We start from the raw sequence: 23,527 nt of genomic DNA, 5'->3' as shown, positions 1-23,527 counted from the left end.
TTGGAAATTTTTGAAGCGATTTGTTTCATTTCAACCCAACACTCCCCGTTCAGTGAGGCCTCTGTTAGGGACTTGTTATTTGAAAGTAAAGATGAAAGTGGTAAGTTACCTTCTTTCTCAGCGAGGTTTTCCACCTATGCACTTATGTTGGACCAAATAACTTATCGACTGATGCAGTGAAAAGAGGCATTAGATACATGACTGAACACATTTATGTGCCTATATAGATGAATGCGACCGCGTCTCTCGATGCTCTACTGACGTATAACCGAGCATGATCACCAATGCGAGGGATAAGTCCCATTGAGAGGCTGAAAGCTTATTGAAAGATACATTTGAATTGGCAATCATGCTTCTTATGTGCTCTGTGTATTTGCCGCTTAAAACACATTACAATTTAAGTGCCTGATACGTTATTAAAAATAAAAGACGCATCGTATTAAAAACGTTCACCATACGCCATTACGCAATTACGCAATTCTATTTCAGTGTCACAAAAAAAAACTTGAGGTACCTACAAAATCCAGCTGTGAGCCCTAAAATGTGTGTACCTACATTGCGTAAATTTATATTGCTGCAATAGTCCGATTGTTGATGCCTTCGTCTGAAGACTTGGTTTTCTCCGAGGTCTCTTCGCTATTAATTCCAAAACTTGCAAGGAGTAATAGATAAATATCCTTTCAAAAGGTTCATCATCCAATTAATTATGCGTGGCAAAACATAACTGTAGGTCCCGAATCCCGATAACAAATAGTAGGTACAGTCCGAAATATTCCAGTCGTTTATTCATGACGCACATATACCTACTCACAGCCCACTACCCAGCGATATACACCTTATGATTTCATTTTGCTCATAAACAAATATTTTTGGCAGGAATCGCAGACTAGAAACTAGTTAGTACAAATACAATGCATAACACTTTCAAATAAAGCGTGCTTTCATCAGAAAAAAAAAATCGGACAAATGACGAACAATTTATCTATACATTCATGAGCCAGTATAGCCTTTGTACGACTTAAACACTGTTTAAAAATGGACGAACAAGAAGTAAGTACCTATATGGATATGGCAGCATGTGTACTATACCTAAGCATATTTTAAAATATATCTGATGAAATATGTTTCAGTATAATGTGGCTAGCATTTTTAACATCTCTTAAACATAACACGGTAAACAGACGAATAGCGTCGAGATCGCCGTCCCTTACAGGCGGCACATTCGTTTGACGTCATCCACACTATCGGGCAGCCAGCGGAGCTCCTCCAGTTTGGTGAGCGGACACGGGCCGCGGCGCGAGCCGAGGGGCAGCTCCCGCAACTCTCCAGAGCTACCCGAACGTCGCAGCAGCCGCACGAACCGGGCGCCGTCGGCGGCAGCGAATACCTCCAGGAGAAGACAGCTGGAGGTCGGCAGGGGGCCCGAGTACACGCCCAGCGCCGCCTCCAGTGCTGCCAGTGTGGTGTCGTGGGCCGCGTACAGTCGCAGAGCCGTGTCGCTGTGCCGAGCTGTGTCAACCATGGTCCGCAGGAGACCTCCAGCTGATAGAGAGCGGGTGGACGGCGCACCCTGGCTGCCGAAAGCCAGGAAAAAGAACCGCTCCAGCGCGGCGTACACGGTGGGGAGTCCGGAGCCGAGCGACTGGTGGGCCCACTCCGGGATCTCCAGACCGCTGAGCTGCTGAGTGCGGAAGATGTCGAAGACGTTCACCAGGTCGATGGAGCTGGGGGACGGTATGTCGGCGTGCTCAGCCACCACGCGCTTCAGAAGGGGCACCAGGTCGCGGTACTCGGGGGTGCGCTTCAGCATGGCCTCGATGGCGAGGATGAGCCGCGGGCAGCGCTCAGGGGACACGAGCCGCAGCACGAAATCGTCCCGCTCGGGGATGACGCGGATGGGGCAGATGGGGTCGGCAGGCGGCAGAGGACCGCCTTGGTACTCTGGTCCGCCCAGCTCTGTGTCCTGGAACAGACCGTGAAGCAGAGACCGCGCCGACTCGCGCGTTCGGTCACGGTCGGAGGAGATGACACTGATACGCTGACAAGACTGGAGTCGCAGCGCCGCGCCGTACCGGCTCCTCAGCAGGGCACCCAGCCGCACCTGGTCACCCACCCCAGCCGGCAGCAGACTGCCGAACCCGCCCTGCCAGGTGACGTTCCGGTAGGGGTCAGCCGGGTAGGTGCCCCGAGGGGACCGGCCCCCGTGGCGACACACAGCCTGCACTTGGGTCAGCAGGGCCGTGCGGCGAGCACCCCTCGATTGAGCTATCACCACCACCAGCAGAAGGCCGCCCAGCAGACCTCGGAGACAGAGACTCGCCATCGCAAACACTGACCACCGCGGGTCGCGCTGAGCTTCCAGCGGTACACTGAACACCTCGCGGGCTGCACTGAGTTTATAGCGGGGTCCTGGGCCGGCCGGGCGGCGAGGCCGCGGCCTCAGGATGACGCCACAGGGTGTGAGTCACTGCGGCCCGGCCGGCGGCGTCACCTCCACTCAGGCCGTCTTCCAGTGTCGCACTGACCTCCTCGAACAGCGTGAGGTCGTTATCACTGACATCCCGGCCACAACTTCCTGAATATTCCATATGCAGCACGAGTAGCACAAAGGCCACAACAGCCGAACACACGTGTGTCCAGTCCAGGGTCAACTGCTCACCCTGTCGTAAGTGAGAGGCACCAGGACGTTCTACGGTATTATCCTGTCTGACTAGACGGATATGACGTCACTGATTAGACGTGCGCTGCGGTGCAGACGTTCATGAAATAAAACATTCCCGTCGCTGGCGAGGAACAGGTTTCGAAGCGGTATGGTCACGAACTCATTGGAAAATCATGAAGGGCAGCCGTCGGGCCAGGGACGCCTCTTGGGACGCAGGGAGCCCCGAGCGAGGAGCGCCACATAAAAGCGGAGCGGAGCGATGCGGTTCCATCTGTCACTCGTTCTGGTAACGGGCGTCCATGCCCGTCTAACGGCAGTCGAATTCTCTGGTGGGACGGCAGAGCGGTGCCATTCCCTGGCCGTCCAAGCCAACACAATTAGAGCCAGCGGCGGCTCTGTACAAATCTCACGTGGCCACTAACAATATTTCCGGCTTCCGTTTAGTATCATTTTATCACACAGGCGTGACATATAATCAATTGAAATGTTGAGCGTGCGTTCTGCGTGCAAAATGACACTGTCGGACAACTAATGGCACGTGCTCTGTTTAACAATGTTCATTTTGCTCATACCTTTTTCAAATCAATACTGGGCGATGCCTTTGCGCAATAGACCTCTGTATTCCATATATGCCGCGAATACATACTGTTTAATGCTTGATGCCGAAAACACAAGATTATTGGGAAGTTCCGGTTATAGTAATGCATCACTACAGAACCTAATATACCTAATAGCCCTAAGCGAGTCATTCGACTGCCCTAAACACACATCGCAGACACAGGCTGGAGTGTCCGCCATGCTTATCAGCAGGATCCCCCCTCGCCCTTCTGGCCTAATCCAACAACACAAGCAAAAAGGTCGAGGCATCGTCGGCAAATCGGTATGTCCTTCCGTAGCCGTAAAAAACCTGCAGTCGCGCGGCTTACAGTGAACACGATGAACGGACCAAAAATCGAGCTGAGAATGCGCTTTTTATTGAGAGCATAACATCTGAAACAATGATACAGGGTCTTACATTTTCCGCACATCACCGCTCACGTTGACAGGAACCTGACAGCTTTAAACTGTACTCATACTTCAAATGCCCGCGGCTAATAAATGATGCCAGTTTAACAATCGATGGGTCCTCACCGAGTTAAAAGCTTTTAGCTGACATGTAAGTACAGTCTATTATGGACCCATTTAGGGCGCAGTAGGAATTAAGCGACTGAACATGAGTTATACATAGTCAAACATGACAATGTCAGATGATAATGAAAGACCAAAGTATGCATACCTATCCAAGAAAATAATACCACATTATGCCTCGAGGACAGGACTCACAATTAACCTCCATGCATGTGAATGTTATTTCGGAAAAGTGTCGCATATAAGCCGACAACAAAAGAAGCGTCTCCCTCATTAAGCAAGCTAACTACATCAGAATACTAAAGCATCCTAACTAGATCTAAAGAGCTTAAATAACGACTCGCGTTGCCTAAATCCAAAAAGGTCTAAAAAATGACGAGACTGCATAAAGCTTTTAGACGACCAGAAGCGCTGGCGATTGCCATATAGCTTCTGTGTAACACCGCCACCTCTGGGCGCGCGCTGGCGGGTACGCCGCGAGGGGTCCCGCCTCCCCGGCTCGTTGGGGCCGGTCAGCCCACCGTCCGGCCGGCGGCACGGAGCCCCGGCAGCCCGCTGCCAGGACACGCTCCACTACCATTCGCTGTACTCGGCCGCTGATGCCCGCGGCCCACGCACGGCGTCATCCTACACCACAACCCCAGCCAGTCAGACGGCCATCAGGCTTGGTAATGTAAGAACACCCATACGAGTCGCTTAGTCAGCCCCGGGCAGCATTACTAGCGGACCAGCCTCGACAGCTCTAAAGGAAAACGTGAATACCGTCAGTCCTACTCGATAGCAATCCTAGCAGGCCACGCATTATGGAATACGTGAAATGGTCAGCCTACGGTACATCTTCCAGTGGAAACGAAAAACAAAACGAAAATAAGGACTATTATAAATAAGCTGCACTACCGAGCTCGGTTGTCTTGAATACTAATTAATACTTACATCATCAGACATTTTACATCTGTTGACTTCATATTAGCGTCATTATTGGGCACATCTTTAAGTACCACCCAACCATATCCCTATTTCATAATCTCGACATTATTCACACATAGCAATATATACCCACCACCCCATACCTATGTTCTGCCCATCCGACCCCCCGCAGACTCACCTAGCCCGTCTATACCCCTTCCTAGCATCTGTCGCAACAGTGTGGAAATGCCACATCACTGTAGAACGACTCCCATCCCCCTCCCCCGTGAGAAGCCAGGCAGCTCAGGTGAGAATGTCTGCTGGCTGGTGAGACGCGCCCCGTGAAACGCCCGGTGCCGAGTGAGAGCCCTACTACTCCGGTGAGACCCCGCTGCCTGCCTGGTGAGACGTCCCTCGCTCCTTCGGTGAGAAGGGGCCTCCCCTCGGTGAGAGCGCGGCGAGTGAGTCCCTATTTGGCGGTGAGCGCCGACAGGGCCTTGGTGAGCGCGTCGTTGCGCAGACGGAGCTGGTGGTGCTCGAGGGCTCCCCTCTCGGCGGTCTCCTCCAGGCCGGCGATCCGGCGATCCCGCTCGGCCAGTAACTGACGCAGACGGTTATTCTCCTCCTCCAGCTGCGGATAAGGAAGAAAAAGATACAGGTCATACATAAAAGAAAGAAAAAGAAACAGCGATGGCATAGACCATAGACCACTATATACCATAGATATGTAGTGGTCTATCATCTATGCATAGACACAACAGAGACACTGACACTGATTTAGGAAAGACGGACGCTGACAATGATCAGGACCGACAGTGTCAGCGTTTCAGTGCAGACACCGACACCAACACAAAACCTACGCTGACAGGGAAGGGCCGGAACTGGACTCGAACAACACAACACAGATGGATGCAACTGAGACAAAAGCACAGGCGCAAAATATGCGTGGGGCATCGAGTGCGTCCACTGCGTTTCCATGATAGGAAATTCAAGGGCAATTAAAGGAATGAAAACTTTCAAAATTTCGGACCAGAAGTAACGCATTTGTATGGCGAATCTGACATTCATTTCCAACAAACGCGTATATACACAATCGAAGGCAGGTAGGCTTTCTTCAGCACCGTCGACTGCACATTTGATTTGTTGGTAAGCCCAGCACTGCAGGCAAGAAGAGACAGCTTAGATAGAGCCTTCAACGGTTGTTGCTTTAAAAGGCCGTGGAGCGTGGGTCGTTTGGCAAACAGCACACGTCCACATAAGGACAGAGCGCAGCCGACAGATCTGATGGGCTTTACTGAGTGGGGAATCAAAAGGACCACACAGAACGGGGAGATCCGGCGGGCAAGCCGTTGATAACCATAAAAGGTAGGAGGTGCGGCGGGAGATCCATTGAGCCAATGGGAGATCTATTGGGATTGACTGGCGGGAGATCCATTGAGAGATGAACCTGACTTTATTTGCCATACAAAGTAAGAGATCCGGCGACTCGGTCTGCGCTGCCAAGTGTTCCGAGCTTCAGTTCAAAGCATAGCTGTCTCTCGGCCAGGTACGCGCTGCCTGTGACCTCGTATTCTTGAATTGGAGTGCCCTCCTAACACGGGCAGGAGCTGCAGCCGGTATACCCCATTAGAGCCCTCCCAGTCCAGTCTGGGACCTATATCTCAATATTCCTGCATAGGACCCTCCCAGCTCGAACAGTGATTGAACCAAACCAGTAAAAATCCGCGCCCTCCCAGAGGTCCCACCTACCCCTAACAGGCACCGCAGTCGCCCACCGTCACACCTGGCACTGCCCAATAAAGCGCCGCGCCTGTCCATAACCGTCGGGCCGCTATCGTCGCCGGTGCCGTGTCCACACAGTGGCGGCCACCGGCAATATTGGCCGCCCCACGGCCACCGCGCGCACCCACGGCCGCCGGAGACATGCCGGTCACACTGTGAATGGGAGCTAAATGTACTGATGTCCAAACACGGCGATAGAAGGATGATCATTGATCAGTACTGCACACAATATGCATGATTATGCACTGCAGCCAATGCATTCATTGCTGTGTTTAATACGGCATCGGGGGTACATTACCACACGTTGCGTAGTTCTGACTTCTAGGACGTTCTAACATCCTTCCCCGAGTAAGGCTCAAATCAAACAGAGATTCAGTTTATTTTACATCGCTTAGCCAGCTGTCTTTCACTGACACCGTCCGAGCGTGTTTGGTGTCAGAATGCGAACTATGACGTCTGGTATTCACCCCATTCATAGAAACACTCTCAGAGCAGCCCTCTCCTTCCTGTCGGCGCGTGTCCAGCGTTCACTTCAGTCACGTCCGGGGCGGTACCGGTGGCGCTCCACAAACGCACTCGGTTCGCGAGCGCCCCACTCGGCGTCCACTCCACATCTCTCCACACCTCCCCACCTCTGTTCACGCCTTCGTGTCCGCCATCGCACCAAACAATTATCGCGCCGGTCTCGGCGGGGAGCGGTGCTCGGTCGAGCCACGTCGAGCGCCGCGCCGCACGCCCGTTTGAGACACAGAGGTGCCGGCCGAAGACAAACGATGAGGAGGCGCGTGGCAGGGGACCGATATGAAATGCACACGCCGACAGGTGTCGGAGGCCGCGCGCTACCGGGCTGGCTGTGATGTGACACTTGGGACCAGTGTGAGGTATGCCTGAGGTGAGGTGAGGCGTGCCTTTAGGTGAGCTGGACGAGCTAGGGAGCCCTGTGCTGGCTGTGCGGAGGGTACTAGGTGTGGTATTATACCTGTCAAGTACTATAGTACCACACCAGTTACTATACCGGGATAGTAACGGCATTGTGTTAAATAAAAAAGGAACGCGTCGAAAAAGGCTGGTCCCGTGTGTTCCGTGTCGCAGCCGTCAGACAGTTCCGGTCACGTACCATCGGCACGCGCCAACGACCGGCGCCAGCCACCACCGCGGGGTCACTGCCATCCACGGCTGAGTGTGAGACTCACAGTGAAGCTGTCCGTTCAGGGTACGAGTTCTCACTACGGTCGGTTGAACAGTGAACAAGACATGAATTATCATAGGGATAATCCACGTACCATGCGACGCTTTCGCTGAGGTGGCTCCACCCAAGATACGCATGCAGTAACTACCAAACAGATGATGACAGCCTAACCTATGACTCCACTGACCGACCCAATACGACAGGGTGCGACACTCTCACTGACGCCACCATTATACAGAATATGTCTCTCACCAAGCCCACCCGTATACCACAGGACATCGAGACATCCGACCGACCTCGCCTCCTCTCCCAGTGGAAAAACAGCGCCGCCATCCGTCTCAGTAAGTCAATATAGGTGCACCGCCGGGAGCACAGATCCAATTAGCGATTGTTTCGAGAACATCGAGGAGTGCATTGACGTGGCCTTTGACCGCCGCCATCCAGACGGATACGGTCACGGGCAAGTGAGCATCAGAAGTAGCAGAGCAAGCACGTGGTGAATGACAATGCACACGGCATCATAAGAAACGGCGCAAACGTTACGTAAAAAGCAGGACGGCAGGCCTACAGCCAATTAAGACAACGGCTAACAACGTACACGGCCGGATAAGAATGTCATGTTATGACATTTACACCGGAAGTGACAAATAAACAGGAAGCGTATAATAATTCAATGCTATATCTAGGCACGATGCATTTCATTTTTTTCTCTTTTGCGGAAGTTGCGACATGATGACGTCCTGAGACCAAGACGGTGGCTCGAGACCTTTGTGGCCTGTGGGCTGTGACCCCGACGGTGACTTCTGTGACCTGATGGCGACCTAAGTGACCCTGAGCAGTGACCTGTGACTTGACCCGGAAATGACCTGCAACAGTCGGGCGGCGACCTCTGACTCGCGTTCTGACCTCTGTGACCTGACTGGGCAGCGGACCCCGACCTGTGACCCCAAATGACCTCTGACCCAAACTTTGACCTCTGTGACCTGACCTGCAGCAGTCGCGCAGTGGTCTCTGACCCAAGCGGTGACCTCTGTCACCTGACCCCGGTGACTGACCTGCAGCAGCCGCACAGCAGCCTCTGACCTGAGCGTTGACCTCTGTGACCTGACCCCGGTCACTGACCTGCAGCAGTCGGGCGGCGGCCGGCTCCAGTGGCGGTGACGGTGGCGGCACGGCTCCGGCAGCCGGAGTGTCCGGAGGTCCCAGAGAGTCGCAGTCCTGGTTGTTGTCCTCATCGTCCGCGTCCAGATCAGACAGACTGTGGAAGAGACGGGAGGTGAGGAAGTTAGAGTTAGACTGACAGGAGGCCGGAGCGGGCGAATGTTATTCACAGAGGGACGGGACGGGTGGAGGTCAGTCAGACGGCCAGAGAGACAGACAGGGCGGAGATTAGATTCACGGATGGATAGAGCGGGCGGAGGTCAGACTGTTGCTGCTTGGAATAGGCCGGGGCAGGTGGATGTCGGAGGACAGCGTGGGACAGAGGGAGGACAGACTGCCGGATGGATGAGGAGAGTCATGAAGGCCAGACTCCTGCATTGAATGGCACGGATGGCCGTCAGACAGCTGCTGTGTAAAACAGGTCTATTGCTAATCTTGGCGAAAACCTTGCACTGGCTTTTTCTTAATGATCGGATGGAAATGAGACAGTCGGATGGACCAACAGAAGACGGACTGAAAGGCTTAAAAAGAAAACGCCGAAGACAGATTGATAGTGAAGCATAACATCAGTTGTTCACGACGCCCTTCATTCATTCATCACTGCGCATTCGGCGCCACCCATGAAAAAAAGCCCATTCGTTAGCTGTTACAGTATTTAGGACCAAATTTACAAATTCAAACATATTTAAATGGCCATATTTACTTTGATGCACCTTAACTCGAAATTAACGGTAGATGCATTTATACAAAAAGTAATTCAAGGATTAGGTCAAAATCGGTTCAAGGCGGCCACTCTCCAAGCCAATAAGCTGTAACTTATTCACCGGACACTTTTTACGAACTACATCAAACGAAAACGTTCAAGGCACGCCTACACCGATATACCAACAGCATTCGATCAATGTCGAGTCTAATGTACAAGTTGATCTCCTCAAAACTGCTTGACATACCACTAATGACAAGTTTTCGCCACTGCTATTCGATGCGGATCGGATTCCGAAATTGATCCCGTTCCTTTGAGAATATCCGGTGGCATGCCAATCATATCTACTTCGAATCTGTCCTACATTACAAAACCAAGCTGTAGATGGCAGCTCATACACGCAACGCTAGTCGTCGCTAACGGTTGAAAGTCCTTGTTCCGTTTGGATACTGACCCGGGAACAAACCTTGGTCGGAGGGACAGGAAGAAAGGAAGACAGACTGACATAAGGCCATCACACGTGACCAGATCCCCCCCCCCCCCCCCGGGGTGCGGCTGAGTGGCGGCAATGTGCATTTGGTAGCTCCACCTCACACCCACCCACACAGCCCCGGCGTCGGCCAGCCTCTGAGACTGCGTGTCTCGGCGCCCTTCGGAGCATTTGGCGTGACCGAGCAGTGCCTGCCCGGAGGCGGTCGTGCATAATTGATCCCCGGCCGAGGATCACAGACAGTGTGGCAGCCCTCCCCCCGGACCGGCGCCGCACACCCGACTTTAGAGCACAGACGTCCGACAGGGCAGCGCAGTAGCGACAGCCAAACTTGCTGAAAGGTAGCGACAGTGAGAATATAACTACTGACCAATTATTGATGGAAGGGAGACCCATGAATGTCGGATGACATATTAGTCACATCGCGATAACATTATGCAGGCTAATGCGTCTACCGTGTGACTCGTGACAAAACTTTCTGTTGAGTGTCCTATATGGTTTTCTGGGAAGATATTTAGTCGGTAAGAAGGTTATCAGGTCAGCGCTTTGAGCACCACCATGTGTCTGACACGGCATCTGTGGTACTTGCTGGCCTGACCGGCACGAGCCGTTCACGTGCAACCGTAAAATGCGGCTCGTAACGGAATCAATTAGAAGATTCAAAATGCCTACAGCACTGATAGGTACTATTCCGATGCCAACAGACCAAGCTCATGGACTGAGACACAGCCTCACCCAAGGTCTCGACGAGTGCGAGTTCAGGGGGGTCAGTTTTAGGCCAGATTTATTGTTACGAGAATGTTCGGTGAGAGCCGGAATTGAAACTTCAGAATATTCTGAATATTCAACCTCCGCTAACTTCATAGTAATGCACTGCATGAGCAAAGTGCACGCTGCCACAGAAAACGGAATGACCCAATGTTTATGAATCGTGAGTGTTCAGGGTCGGCTCAAGGCAAGGCGGCCGTCAGCTATTGATCAAGATTTCCTCAACTTCAGAGACACTGAAAGCATATACTAAAACAAAACTGCCTACTGACTTCAGAATGAATGATAACCATCTCCATGGATTACGCAACGCGTGACGTAACGCATATCACTAAGTCACTGACCTGACCTCACCAAACTTTCTGCCGTCCTAGGGAAATTAACCATCACGCGTTAAAACCCTCCACACATAATAAACCACGACCTTCTCCTCACCATTGAAGCACACCATATGCATAATATGACTTAATTACAGTGAGTGTTCTCCATTGTAAGACCGACGGGCGAAACGTGCGGAGAACGAGCCCATGCAAATTACCTGACGTAACCTGAATGGCTACAAGGACCGGACAAGCACCACTCAGCACACATCAACAATTCATTTCCAGAGAGCATCTCCCCGCGGGCGTGACATTGCCAGCGAACGTCTCTCCAAAGGGGCGAAAATACGCCCGTCGCCTGGGGCAAAATTTACAGAATGAAGCGGGCTTTTCTAGCAGGCACTGTGACGTTTGAGTGAGCCGGCACCATCAAATTAGCAACCCACCGTGGTCACTAGAATCCGCAAGATTGAGAGGAAGAAAAAAGACATGGTAGAGATAAAGGATACACTTCAAATAGCGACAAAAAGTGTGAAAGAGACAAACATACATGTAAGACAATAGATAGACGGATAGGCAGACAGACAGAAAGACAGACATCAGACCTACAGACGTCGGAAACTCCCACCGACTGGTGACCTGTCGTGCCACCGACCGGTGCAGTGCGGGGCCCAATCATCACCTCCGTCTCGCTGGGAAAAGCCTCACGCGCCGTGAAATGAGGAATCCTGTCCGGAGTGTGGGAGGCGGATGTAGGAATTAACTAATGGCGCCAATTTCGGTTCCGGGTGGCACGGACCGCAGCGTTGGAGAGCTTAGCTGATGTATGTAGCAGAAAGCTGCGAGGCTCTGTCACTTTCCTTCCAATAAAAACAATGATTTTAAGTGCGTTTTACGATTTTATTGTTTACCACCAGGGATGCGGAGCCGTGGAAATTTCAGACGGCTCCGGCTCCGGCTCCGGCTCCGGAGAAAAAAATCAGCTCCGGCTCCGGCTCCGGCTCCGGGTGAAATGTTATAGCGGCTCCGGCTCCGGCTCCGGCTCCGAGTAAAATGGTCCGGCTCCGGCGGCTCCGGCTCCGGCGGCTCCGGCTCCGACTCATTACATCCCCTACGCAATCAATTAAATACGGGTGGAAGAAAAATTGGATTGGTTATACGCGTTACTCTTTGCCATGACCGGCTCACCGCGTCCCCGCGCAAACGCACCTCGGAGAGAACTGGCAGAACAAAGGGCTAGGAAGCGATGGCATTGGAAAACGCAGTCGCCGCGAATCGGAGTTCAGTGAACCATCGTAAGCTGACACCCGTCTCGGCTGCATTGGGGGGTGAGGGGTGGGGGGGGGGGGGTGTGGGATGAGACGGTGCTGGGAGTCGCAGTCCACTGCACTGGTTTGAAAACAATGGCCGTCACCTGATGACTGGTCCTCATGTTCTGGGGATGCAGTAGACGTGGGGGGGGGGGGGGAAGAGCAAACAGGAAGTTGTTTGCGTACTGTGGAATACTGGGGATATTCGGATTTTTTCATTCACTTGATGGCCCATGACGTAAGTACCATATGTTTTACTGCCTTGTACTGTCAAACCGAACTAGGTCAATTATTTTTTTTCCTCTTCAAAAAATAAAAAGGAGCCGGAGTCGCCCCCTTTTTTGGCGGCTCCGGCTCCGGCTCCGGCTCCGGGCTATATTGTTTCACGGCTCCGGCTCCGGCTCCGGCTCCGGGCAAAATATGCCGGCTCCGGCGGCTCCGGCTCCGACTCCGGCTCCGGCTCCGCATCCCTGGTGGCGCCAATTTCGGTTCCGGGTGGCACGGACCGCAGCGTTGGAGAGCTTAGCTGATGTATGTAGCAGAAAGCTGCGAGGCTCTGTCACTTTCCTTCCAATAAAAACAATGATTTTAAGTGCGTTTTACGATTTTATTGTTTACCACCGTTTCCAAAGACAGACATCAGACCTACAGACGTCGGAAACTCCCACCGACTGGTGACCTGTCGTGCCACCGACCGGTGCAGTGCGGGGCCCAATCATCACCTCCGTCTCGCTGGGAAAAGCCTCACGCGCCGTGAAATGAGGAATCCTGTCCGGAGTGTGGGAGGCGGATGTAGGAATTAACTAATGGCGCCAATTTCGGTTCCGGGTGGCACGGACCGCAGCGTTGGAGAGCTTAGCTGATGTATGTAGCAGAAAGCTGCGAGGCTCTGTCACTTTCCTTCCAATAAAAACAATGATTTTAAGTGCGTTTTACGATTTTATTGTTTACCACCGTTTCCTTTATTAGTTTGACGTCAAACATGTTTGATGGATTTCAATGGCTGCCGGATCTAAGCAGCGGTAACACACATCATTCGGCCGTCAGCTATTGATCAAGATTTCCTCAACTTCAGAGACACTGTAAGCATATACTAAAACAAAACTGCCTACTGACTTCAGAATGAATGATAACCATCTCCATGGATTACGCAACGCGTGACGTAACGCATATCACTAAGTCACTGACCTGACCTCACCAAACTTTCTGCCGTCCTAGGGAAATTAACCATCACGCGTTAAAACCCTCCACACATAATAAACCACGACCTTCTCCTCACCATTGAAGCACACCATATGCATAATATGACTTAATTACAGTGAGTGTTCTCCATTGTAAGACCGACGGGCGAAACGTGCGGAGAACGAGCCCATGCAAATTACCTGACGTAACCTGAATGGCTACAAGGACCGGACAAGCACCACTCAGCACACATCAACAATTCATTTCCAGAGAGCATCTCCCCGCGGGCGTGACATTGCCAGCGAACGTCTCTCCAAAGGGGCGAAAATACGCCCGTCGCCTGGGGCAAAATTTACAGAATGAAGCGGGCTTTTCTAGCAGGCACTGTGACGTTTGAGTGAGCCGGCACCATCAAATTAGCAACCCACCGTGGTCACTAGAATCCGCAAGATTGAGAGGAAGAAAAAAGACATGGTAGAGATAAAGGATACACTTCAAATAGCGACAAAAAGTGTGAAAGAGACAAACATACATGTAAGACAATAGATAGACGGATAGGCAGACAGACAGAAAGACAGACATCAGACCTACAGACGTCGGAAACTCCCACCGACTGGTGACCTGTCGTGCCACCGACCGGTGCAGTGCGGGGCCCAATCATCACCTCCGTCTCGCTGGGAAAAGCCTCACGCGCCGTGAAATGAGGAATCCTGTCCGGAGTGTGGGAGGCGGATGTAGGAATTAACTAATGGCGCCAATTTCGGTTCCGGGTGGCACGGACCGCAGCGTTGGAGAGCTTAGCTGATGTATGTAGCAGAAAGCTGCGAGGCTCTGTCACTTTCCTTCCAATAAAAACAATGATTTTAAGTGCGTTTTACGATTTTATTGTTTACCACCGTTTCCTTTATTAGTTTGACGTCAAACATGTTTGATGGATTTCAATGGCTGCCGGATCTAAGCAGCGGTAACACACATCATTCGGCCGTCAGCTATTGATCAAGATTTCCTCAACTTCAGAGACACTGAAAGCATATACTAAAACAAAACTGCCTACTGACTTCAGAATGAATGATAACCATCTCCATGGATTACGCAACGCGTGACGTAACGCATATCACTAAGTCACTGACCTGACCTCACCAAACTTTCTGCCGTCCTAGGGAAATTAACCATCACGCGTTAAAACCCTCCACACATAATAAACCACGACCTTCTCCTCACCATTGAAGCACACCATATGCATAATATGACTTAATTACAGTGAGTGTTCTCCATTGTAAGACCGACGGGCGAAACGTGCGGAGAACGAGCCCATGCAAATTACCTGACGTAACCTGAATGGCTACAAGGACCGGACAAGCACCACTCAGCACACATCAACAATTCATTTCCAGAGAGCATCTCCCCGCGGGCGTGACATTGCCAGCGAACGTCTCTCCAAAGGGGCGAAAATACGCCCGTCGCCTGGGGCAAAATTTACAGAATGAAGCGGGCTTTTCTAGCAGGCACTGTGACGTTTGAGTGAGCCGGCACCATCAAATTAGCAACCCACCGTGGTCACTAGAATCCGCAAGATTGAGAGGAAGAAAAAAGACATGGTAGAGATAAAGGATACACTTCAAATAGCGACAAAAAGTGTGAAAGAGACAAACATACATGTAAGACAATAGATAGACGGATAGGCAGACAGACAGAAAGACAGACATCAGACCTACAGACGTCGGAAACTCCCACCGACTGGTGACCTGTCGTGCCACCGACCGGTGCAGTGCGGGGCCCAATCATCACCTCCGTCTCGCTGGGAAAAGCCTCACGCGCCGTGAAATGAGGAATCCTGTCCGGAGTGTGGGAGGCGGATGTAGGAATTAACTAATGGCGCCAATTTCGGTTCCGGGTGGCACGGACCGCAGCGTTGGAGAGCTTAGCTGATGTATGTAGCAGAAAGCTGCGAGGCTCTGTCACTTTCCTTCCAATAAAAACAATGATTTTAAGTGCGTTTTACGATTTTATTGTTTACCACCGTTTCCTTTATTAGTTTGACGTCAAACATGTTTGATGGATTTCAATGGCTGCCGGATCTAAGCAGCGGTAACACACATCATTTCCTATGATTTCGGTTCCTTGAACTTCTTTGTTCATATGGAAGTCCAGACAAGGGCGGCGCCACCGTGGGGGCAGTGGGGGCAGACTGCCCCCACTGACAGTAGGCCGTGGGGGCAAGACTATGTTTTTGCCCCCACAAAACTTGGCTGATGTTGAAAAGGGAACAGAAAACCTGTTCAATATTCATGATAAGATAGGATGTGATGATGCAAACAAGGTTTTAAAAATTCCAATGCAAAGCTGTGGTGATGTGATGATGGCAAAGAAATTCCTGTATCTGCCATAACTTTTCCTTCAACCATGGGCGTAGGAACTTCACGAAAAGTGTGGGGGAGGGCTAGCGAAACTTCAATGTCACTTTGTGGGAGCCCAAATACCCCTATGAAGAAATTGTTTGCAGTTTTGTACTCATCTCACCTTGCTGAGCCATTCCCCGCTCTTAGTTTTGTATTTATATCAAAAATAAAGATTTTATTTAACAAATGGCTATAAAGTGGGTGGCCATGACCCCCCCCCGTTCCTACGCCCATGCAGCTTCATTTTGGACAATTTTGGATGGCAACGGCTAGGGACAAGGTGCTGTGCTCCTGGATTCTGCAGATCAAGGTGTCAGACAACAGTCGGGTCAGCTCAAGCTTGCCCCCACCGGCGAAAATTCGTGGCGCCGCCACTGAGTCCAGAAGATAAGAAGGTGACTATAAGAAATAAACCGTACGTAATGAGCCGCACAAAAACGAGATTGCAAAAAAAGGACGAGGCGATAAGACACCAAACACTACCACTAAAACGTGTCGATGGTTGTTAGTTTCGAAACTACAAAGACAAATAGAGTGGCCTTTGGTCAGCTAAAAATGGATCCAAATAGGGGAGAAGAGAAGGCTCAGGAGGAGGAAAACGCCGATAGAGTAAAGCCCTTGCCGTGTATCTGAAGCCTAAGCCTCCGTGCACTTAGGACGCTCATCGCACAGTCACCGATACCGCCTACAAGAACCGGCGCCGGGCTCACATCAGACCCACAGACGCACCAGACACCGCCACCATATCTCCGTTGCAGCTCCGAGCGATACCCCGTGTCCGTGAATCATTGAACACGCACCGGCTCTCGTATTCGCGCCAGGTTTCAGCTTTTGTCGGACGTTTAGCTGTATGTAACGTACAGCTTTGATTCGATGTTTTACTGAGTAATGTATAGCAAAGGAGCTCACAAACTCATGTTTTTCAACCACGATGCTCATTCCATATCATACCGATGTGAAAGCATATCATTCTATGTGAAAGCTAAGCATAGAACTTTACAGATTGAAGGCCGTGCTAGCGACCAATCATTATTCTTCGCTCAGCAGACCTGTCCTGTGTAGTTGGCAGGGGAATCCACCGGTGCCCGAACGCCTCCTACCATTCCGGCGCTGCGCGGCCGCGATTCCTCAGAACTTTCCCGGTGTTGGAATGAGGGACACGTGACGGCCGGGCCGTGTCAAAACATACTCTACTTAATGGGTGACCGCTTCAATGGACAGAAATACAGGCCGTTAGTGTCGCCGGTCATGGCTCTAATGGACGTGCTAATAAATTAATTACATGCTGGACACGCAACAAGCCGTGTATGATTTACAAATGAGCTGTGTTGCCTTTGGAGAGTGCTTTGATTCTGCAACATTTCATCTCCTAGCTAGCTATCAAACAATTTCGACAGGTAAGCACTAGGTCAAACTTGCACATAAAGTTGAAACACATGCTCAAGACAAAAAAATGACGCTTATCATCGCGCAGCTGAAAAAAACCGATGAAAACAAAAACCGAGGAAGATAATAATTCCATGAGTTATGAGTACCGTAAAGTGGGGCTATTTGAGACAGTGGGGCTATTTGAGACAGTATTTAAAATCGTTATAAAATGAAGCTCGTTTGATTTTTGTGTGATATTTTTGCTCAGGGAGGTGTGGAATCGAGCAGTAAATCACCTGAGCAAAAAATTAAGCATAAATTTTAAGTGGTTTTTATTTTATAGTAATTTTAAATACTGTCTCAAATAGCCCCACTGTCTCAAATAGCCAGTGGCGGCGCCACGAATTTTCGCCGGTGGGGGCAAGCTTGAGCTGACCCGACTGTTGTCTGACACCTTGATCTGCAGAATCCAGGAGCACAGCACCTTGTCCCTAGCCGTTGCCATCCAAAATTGTCCAAAATGAAGCTGCATGGGCGTAGGAACGGGGGGGGGGGGTCATGGCCACCCACTTTATAGCCATTTGTTAAATAAAATCTTTATTTTTGATATAAATACAAAACTAAGAGCGGGGAATGGCTCAGCAAGGTGAGATGAGTACAAAACTGCAAACAATTTCTTCATAGGGGTATTTGGGCTCCCACAAAGTGACATTGAAGTTTCGCTAGCCCTCCCCCACACTTTTCGTGAAGTTCCTACGCCCATGGTTGAAGGAAAAGTTATGGCAGATACAGGAATTTCTTTGCCATCATCACATCACCACAGCTTTGCATTGGAATTTTTAAAACCTTGTTTGCATCATCACATCCTATCTTATCATGAATATTGAACAGGTTTTCTGTTCCCTTTTCAACATCAGCCAAGTTTTGTGGGGGCAAAAACATAGTCTTGCCCCCACGGCCTACTGTCAGTGGGGGCAGTCTGCCCCCACTGCCCCCACGGTGGCGCCGCCCTTGCAAATAGCCCCACCTTACGGTATCCATATTATTTCTGCGGTTTCCCGGCGAATTCAAAAATTTCTGACGAACCCCTCTTGCCCTCAGAATGAATATTCAACACCTCCGCAGGTAAAATTCCACCACAAACACCATCATGATATTGTATTGCGAACCCAATTTTACGAAGTGACCACTGGCCCAAGCCTTTCGGTAACGATAACGGTATTGGCAAGCGCTTGTTCCAGCCAATTTATCGATCCCTATAAACAAAATTATGCAAAACATCTTTTCAGTCACAGGCAGCTAATGAAAGCTGAAATTCAGTTACAGCTGTCCAATCCCATTCATGCCACTATGTAAAATTGGACACAGGCATCGGGGACACACGGGATTCACAGAAGAAGGTCAGGGAATCCACAGACGGCCGAACTCGGGCCAAACTCGGCGGCGCAGTCTCTACTCGGGTCCCCGATGGGAAACCACGTGCGGTTAGCATGCTAAGTGCAGGAATCATCAATCACGTCATATAATAACCGACAAGGTCGTGGTAACGCTCCTCTTTACACTGAAAACTTTTTTACACCTTCCTCGGGTGTAAACACCTCAGGAGGGTGTAGCTGAAATTCTGCGTTTTTTACCCTCGTCTGAGGTGTAATATTTACACTCAAATAAAGTGTAACAAGACACTCGCCCGGGGCGTTGACTTTGCACGTTTACACTCTCCAGGCGGATGAAAAAGGCGGGTACACTCGTGATTGACCTTTTACTGTAGTGTTACACCTAGAGCAGAACACGCCTTCCGAGTGTATATATCGATCCGATTTCGGGTGTTGTTGATTCCAGACCCCTTTCCCCTTTCCTCCCCCTTTCCCCTGCACCGGTCGCGCTCACGCTCTTTACGAAGAATAAACACCAGTATAATGTCAGAATATTTTAACGTTTATTGGACGTTGATCCGTGCAACAAGTACATGAAACGGCGAGTCCTCTGCAGATATGAACCGGGGCTAGGCGTTCGAGTCCAGCGCCTTCGAGCGCGCTCGAAAAAGATAGCGATGTTCATGATGTACATACAGCTCGTCCTGCATGTTCGCCATTGTTTGGAATTTGGCGATCTTCTCCCTTTCGACCCAAAGTGCGCCATCTGCGATGGTGGACGGTCCGTTCGTTGTCGCAGGGCCAAAAACGACCTGCTCCTCACGCATCTCTACTTAGAAGGTGTTCGAGTTCCTTCTCTGAAACACACATGGGAAGCGAAATTACTCATACTTGCCGCTGCCAGAAAGTTTAACCCGCGCCCGGGTGGGCCTCTCAGCCAACTTCGTGGGGGGGGGGCACACCAGGGTATCTAAGAAAGTATAGCTAAGGCGCAGACAAAAGCAACAGATAGCTTGTTATAGATCGTTCAGAATCATTCAGGTCATTTTTTGATCAGGTCATTGCTGAGGTCACTGGAAGTCTCCAAACGTAAAAATTTCACGAAGTTCTAGTATTAAACAAGGATGAAGCAAAAACCAATAATCCTAGTGCCAGAAATATCATCAAGAGAAGCAGAGCAGAGCCAGCACCACGGCGCGCCTCATTTTCCCATCCCTGCATTACAAATTGGCTTTGGAAATCATGCACGTCCTAATTTTTCGAAAAAAGTATTATCTCGAAAATGCTGTCATCTACTTACCCGTTCCAGAGCAGGTGGGTCTTCCTCAATGCTCAATAGTCACACCAGCTCAGCACACTAACAACCACGTTCGTTGAAGCACAATGGCGCACTGAAACTGAAAGCCACGTGGGTGCGAGCGGCGTCACGCGCATGCGCCTTTGCCGTCCGGTACATTACACTTCAGAGCAGTGTTGAGCCAAGACAAAAATGCGGCAATCGCAGATCAAGGATCCTTTGTCAATAACACAGCACACATGAAGCGCGATCATCTACACTACAGGAAGGTGTTATTGGTAAATGAACAAAAGCTAGGTGTTAAAGTTCAGAATTGCACTTCCATAAGGTGTTGTATGAGTGTGATTTGCACACCAACGAGGTGTAATTTCGCTTTGATCAGTTTCTAAGCGTAATTGCCGTGTTATAGACCTGCGTATAGTGCTCAGTCTGCTATTTACACCTTTAGGTGGTGTTAATACGGCGATGTGAGTGTAAAAATGCTTTCAGTGTAGGTGACGATGTTTCAGCAACGGCTAGGACAGCAGCATCAACACGTGCACGGCTCATTACTGCTTTCGCTTGTTGGTCGCCACATAAGACGTCTTCAGGATAAGAGGGATGGTAAGGTGGTAGGACAGCGTAGGGCAAATGTAAGAAGGACTGAACTGAGACGTGAAAATGTAAGGACGTGAATGAATATAAATGAAAAAAACAGAGGTGTGACACTGGCGCGAAGCTCCCGTGGCAAATATAGCTCTATAATTCCGAGCATGTTTATTACATATATATTTTTATTATAATAGATGTGCGATACGCCTCTGTAAGTAAGCTCAGGAAGTGGTGAGTGTGAGTGATCCTGTGGAAAGTGAAGTGATTTTCGACATGAAAACATGAGCTTGCAACTATAGTTATACAAACAGCCTCAAACATCCGGGAGAACAAATAAAACGATATCGAGCAATAGGGTGGGTGCTTGTTTGGGAGCTGAACATATCCGTGTTTACATGACCTACAACAATGGTGAATGGAACAATAGAATAAAATGACTGAATAACAGCCCGAACCGCGTTATAAAACGGGAGGTGACGTGTGCATAGCGTTCCACGCCATAATCGCTCTTAGTATTCAGCCCCAATGCATAACAACAAGAAATTATACCGCCAATTTGTCAATACTGTGATCGGCGACCTATTCAGATGTTAGCACAAATGTGTCCCCACTGTTATTTTTGTACGCACATACAAACCTGCTTCATACAAGGAAAAACATAAAAGTGGTTCCACCAATCGAAGTCGTCGGACATGGATACCTTGACCGCTGCGCTTGGTAGGTATATGACGAATGAAGAGCAACAGTTTTGAAGTTGACTTATAAAATGAACAAATGTAGCTCAACGATCTATAATATTACATCCAAAACCACACAAAACTATTGCTTAGCTCTGCAGTCTACATCACCGGAGATAATTGATTAAGTTGATAATGCATACAATGAACGAAAAGAAACATTTAGCTAAAGGCCAGTATAGTTCCAAAAGCTACAAAACGCGAGAAAGCAGGAAATATCCTCATACCCTACATCCAACTGACGTTCTTTGCTGTGGGAGTCAGAAATTCGTGAAGAAATAATCTGCTCCCAATCTCCCCATAGCCGAGTGGATGCAACGCAGCATCTGCACTGCCGCCTCCTCTGTCGTTTGCAAGTGTGCCGCCTAAGCGGGACTGTCGCAGTCTGAGGGGCTTTCCGGGGATTACTCGCGCTTATTTCTGGCCTCTGAGAGTGTCTATCACAGCAGTCTTTGGATCTCGATGAATGGAAGCACTTAGCCAAAACATGCTGAAAAATGCATGAGTCGGCAAGTACCAATCCATCAGTGCAATGTAACGTCAAAAGGAGATAAGGCAGAAAATGGCAACTTTTTGTTACCTTTACTCTGACGCCGTTTTTAACCAGCACCTTACCAGCTACCTTACAAGTTACCAGCCTGTTAAATTTTAAAAGTCAAACCGCTAAATACTTGTAATACTATTTGCCCATTCACGTCGGTAAAAGGAGAGACTTGAATGACATGGTTAACAATTTTACTCTTCTTTAATTTTATTCCAAAGAAAAAATAAAAATAAAGGAGCGGTTCAATACAAAAATAAGAAGTACCGATGACTACCGTAATAGGTAGTGTTTCCTAGCGCAAATTGCTCGATGACAGACTTTCGCAGTAGTTCGAAGACACAACGAAGGGAGGTATAAATGGGTACCATAAATCAACATATACAAATACAAACATTTCTGTCACATGCATACATGCGTAAAACAGACACACATCTGGCACATGCATCACATTAGCATATAACTCGCAGACAGACACCCACCCAGGGTTGGATTTAAAGCATGTATGGATTGCAGCCAAAACGAAATTGACGTCATTCGTTTTTACCTACGCAGGATTGGCTGACATTTTCTTTCGACATGGAGATGTCGAATAAATTACTGACGTCAATGCATCGAGGAAAGCTTTTTGCCGTTGACCCTGGATATGCCACAACACACGAATAGTGTGGAAATAGCTTTGGTGACCTGGCACAAGTCGGACCTCTTTAACCGGACCCTATCAAATGTCGCTCTGCCTTCATTCAGATGTCTTTCCTATATGCCAGACCGTTGATATTTGATACAGCGGAGAGGCCGTAAGAGCTGCCAGTCAAAGGCCAGGACTGAGCTAGAAAGCCACCTACATGGAGATCGTCATCCGTTAGAACGCCATCCCGCCTATCCCCATTACCGGCAGTCAGTCATACCAAACAGACAAGCAGGCACATCGTCGACAAGTGGGCTGGAAACACGTCAGCCTATGTCCTAACAAACGGATATGTTAAGAACCGGAATCTTTGAGCTTTTGGGGTTCAGGAAATAGCTTATCATGTAGGTCCGTCAATTTTCTTTCGAAATGTTAACAAGCCGGATCTGAAAACCCAGGCCACCAGTATCCACTGCGACGGCATTGTTACAGATCTGATGCGGCCCATCAGCCTCTGAGCGCCTTTTTCGCCGATACCTAGCTGCGGTCTCAGGGGATCATTACAGGTGGAGAGGGGCCGGGCGAGCAGCGGTGGGACTAATGGACGGCGTTTGGCGGCACCCGTGTCGGCACTGAATGGCGATCGGCACACTCCCCTCCTCCGGCTTCAGAGGAGGGTGGTTTGTGGTCCGACGGTAACCTGGGTGGTAACAAGGTAAATGTGGGATACATTACAACCTCCACGCACAGGTCAGTGATCAAAGGAGCGCCGGCATCTAAGATGCATTTTGTTGTTCGTCTCAAAATATAGAATACCTCCAACAACGCCTTCCAAGGGCTTCATGCGATTTCCAACATCATGCCATTAGTACTGCAACAGTTGAAGACTCTCGGCTCCACTTGACCAACAACTTTCACAGCTCGCCGTTCTTTAGTACGACTGACTGGTTCGTGAAGTCCTTTATACTTAGATAACGATCATTGCTCAGAAC

General features: G+C 49.8%; 2 protein-coding genes across 6 annotated transcripts in view; both read right to left on the bottom strand.

The window, feature by feature from the left end:
- Window positions 1-770: 770 nt before the first annotated feature.
- Window positions 771-3,165, bottom strand: LOC122367103 (testicular acid phosphatase homolog). The gene has a single exon (XM_043339915.1). The coding sequence runs from the start codon at window positions 2,321-2,323 to the stop codon at window positions 1,208-1,210; it is 1,116 nt and encodes a 371-aa protein (XP_043195850.1). The 5' UTR covers window positions 2,324-3,165; the 3' UTR covers window positions 771-1,207.
- A 455-nt stretch (window positions 3,166-3,620) lies between these two features.
- LOC122367102 (PRKC apoptosis WT1 regulator protein-like) overlaps window positions 3,621-23,527 on the bottom strand; it is a 42,358-nt gene continuing 22,451 nt past the window's right edge. For all 5 annotated transcript variants that reach the window (XM_043339910.1, XM_043339913.1, XM_043339911.1 and 2 more), the window contains exons 6-7: window positions 8,790-8,925; window positions 3,621-5,327 (exon numbers count right to left, since the gene is read on the bottom strand). In XM_043339910.1, coding sequence (XP_043195845.1) covers window positions 5,166-5,327; window positions 8,790-8,925 — 298 coding nt within the window. In that variant the 3' untranslated portion in view covers window positions 3,621-5,165. The remainder of the gene's footprint in view (window positions 5,328-8,789; window positions 8,926-23,527) is intronic.

This window comes from Amphibalanus amphitrite, unplaced genomic scaffold, assembly GCF_019059575.1.
Source record: "Amphibalanus amphitrite isolate SeventyFive unplaced genomic scaffold, NRLGWU_Aamphi_draft 000850F_arrow, whole genome shotgun sequence".
NCBI lineage: Eukaryota > Metazoa > Arthropoda > Thecostraca > Balanomorpha > Balanidae > Amphibalanus > Amphibalanus amphitrite.
This window is presented reverse-complemented; position numbering and strand designations above follow the sequence as displayed.

Bases quoted from the DNA above. Each gene is read 5' to 3' on its own strand.
- LOC122367103 (XM_043339915.1), bottom strand. From the start codon at position 2,323: ATGGCGAGTCTCTGTCTCCGAGGTCTGCTGGGCGGCCTTCTGCTGGTG.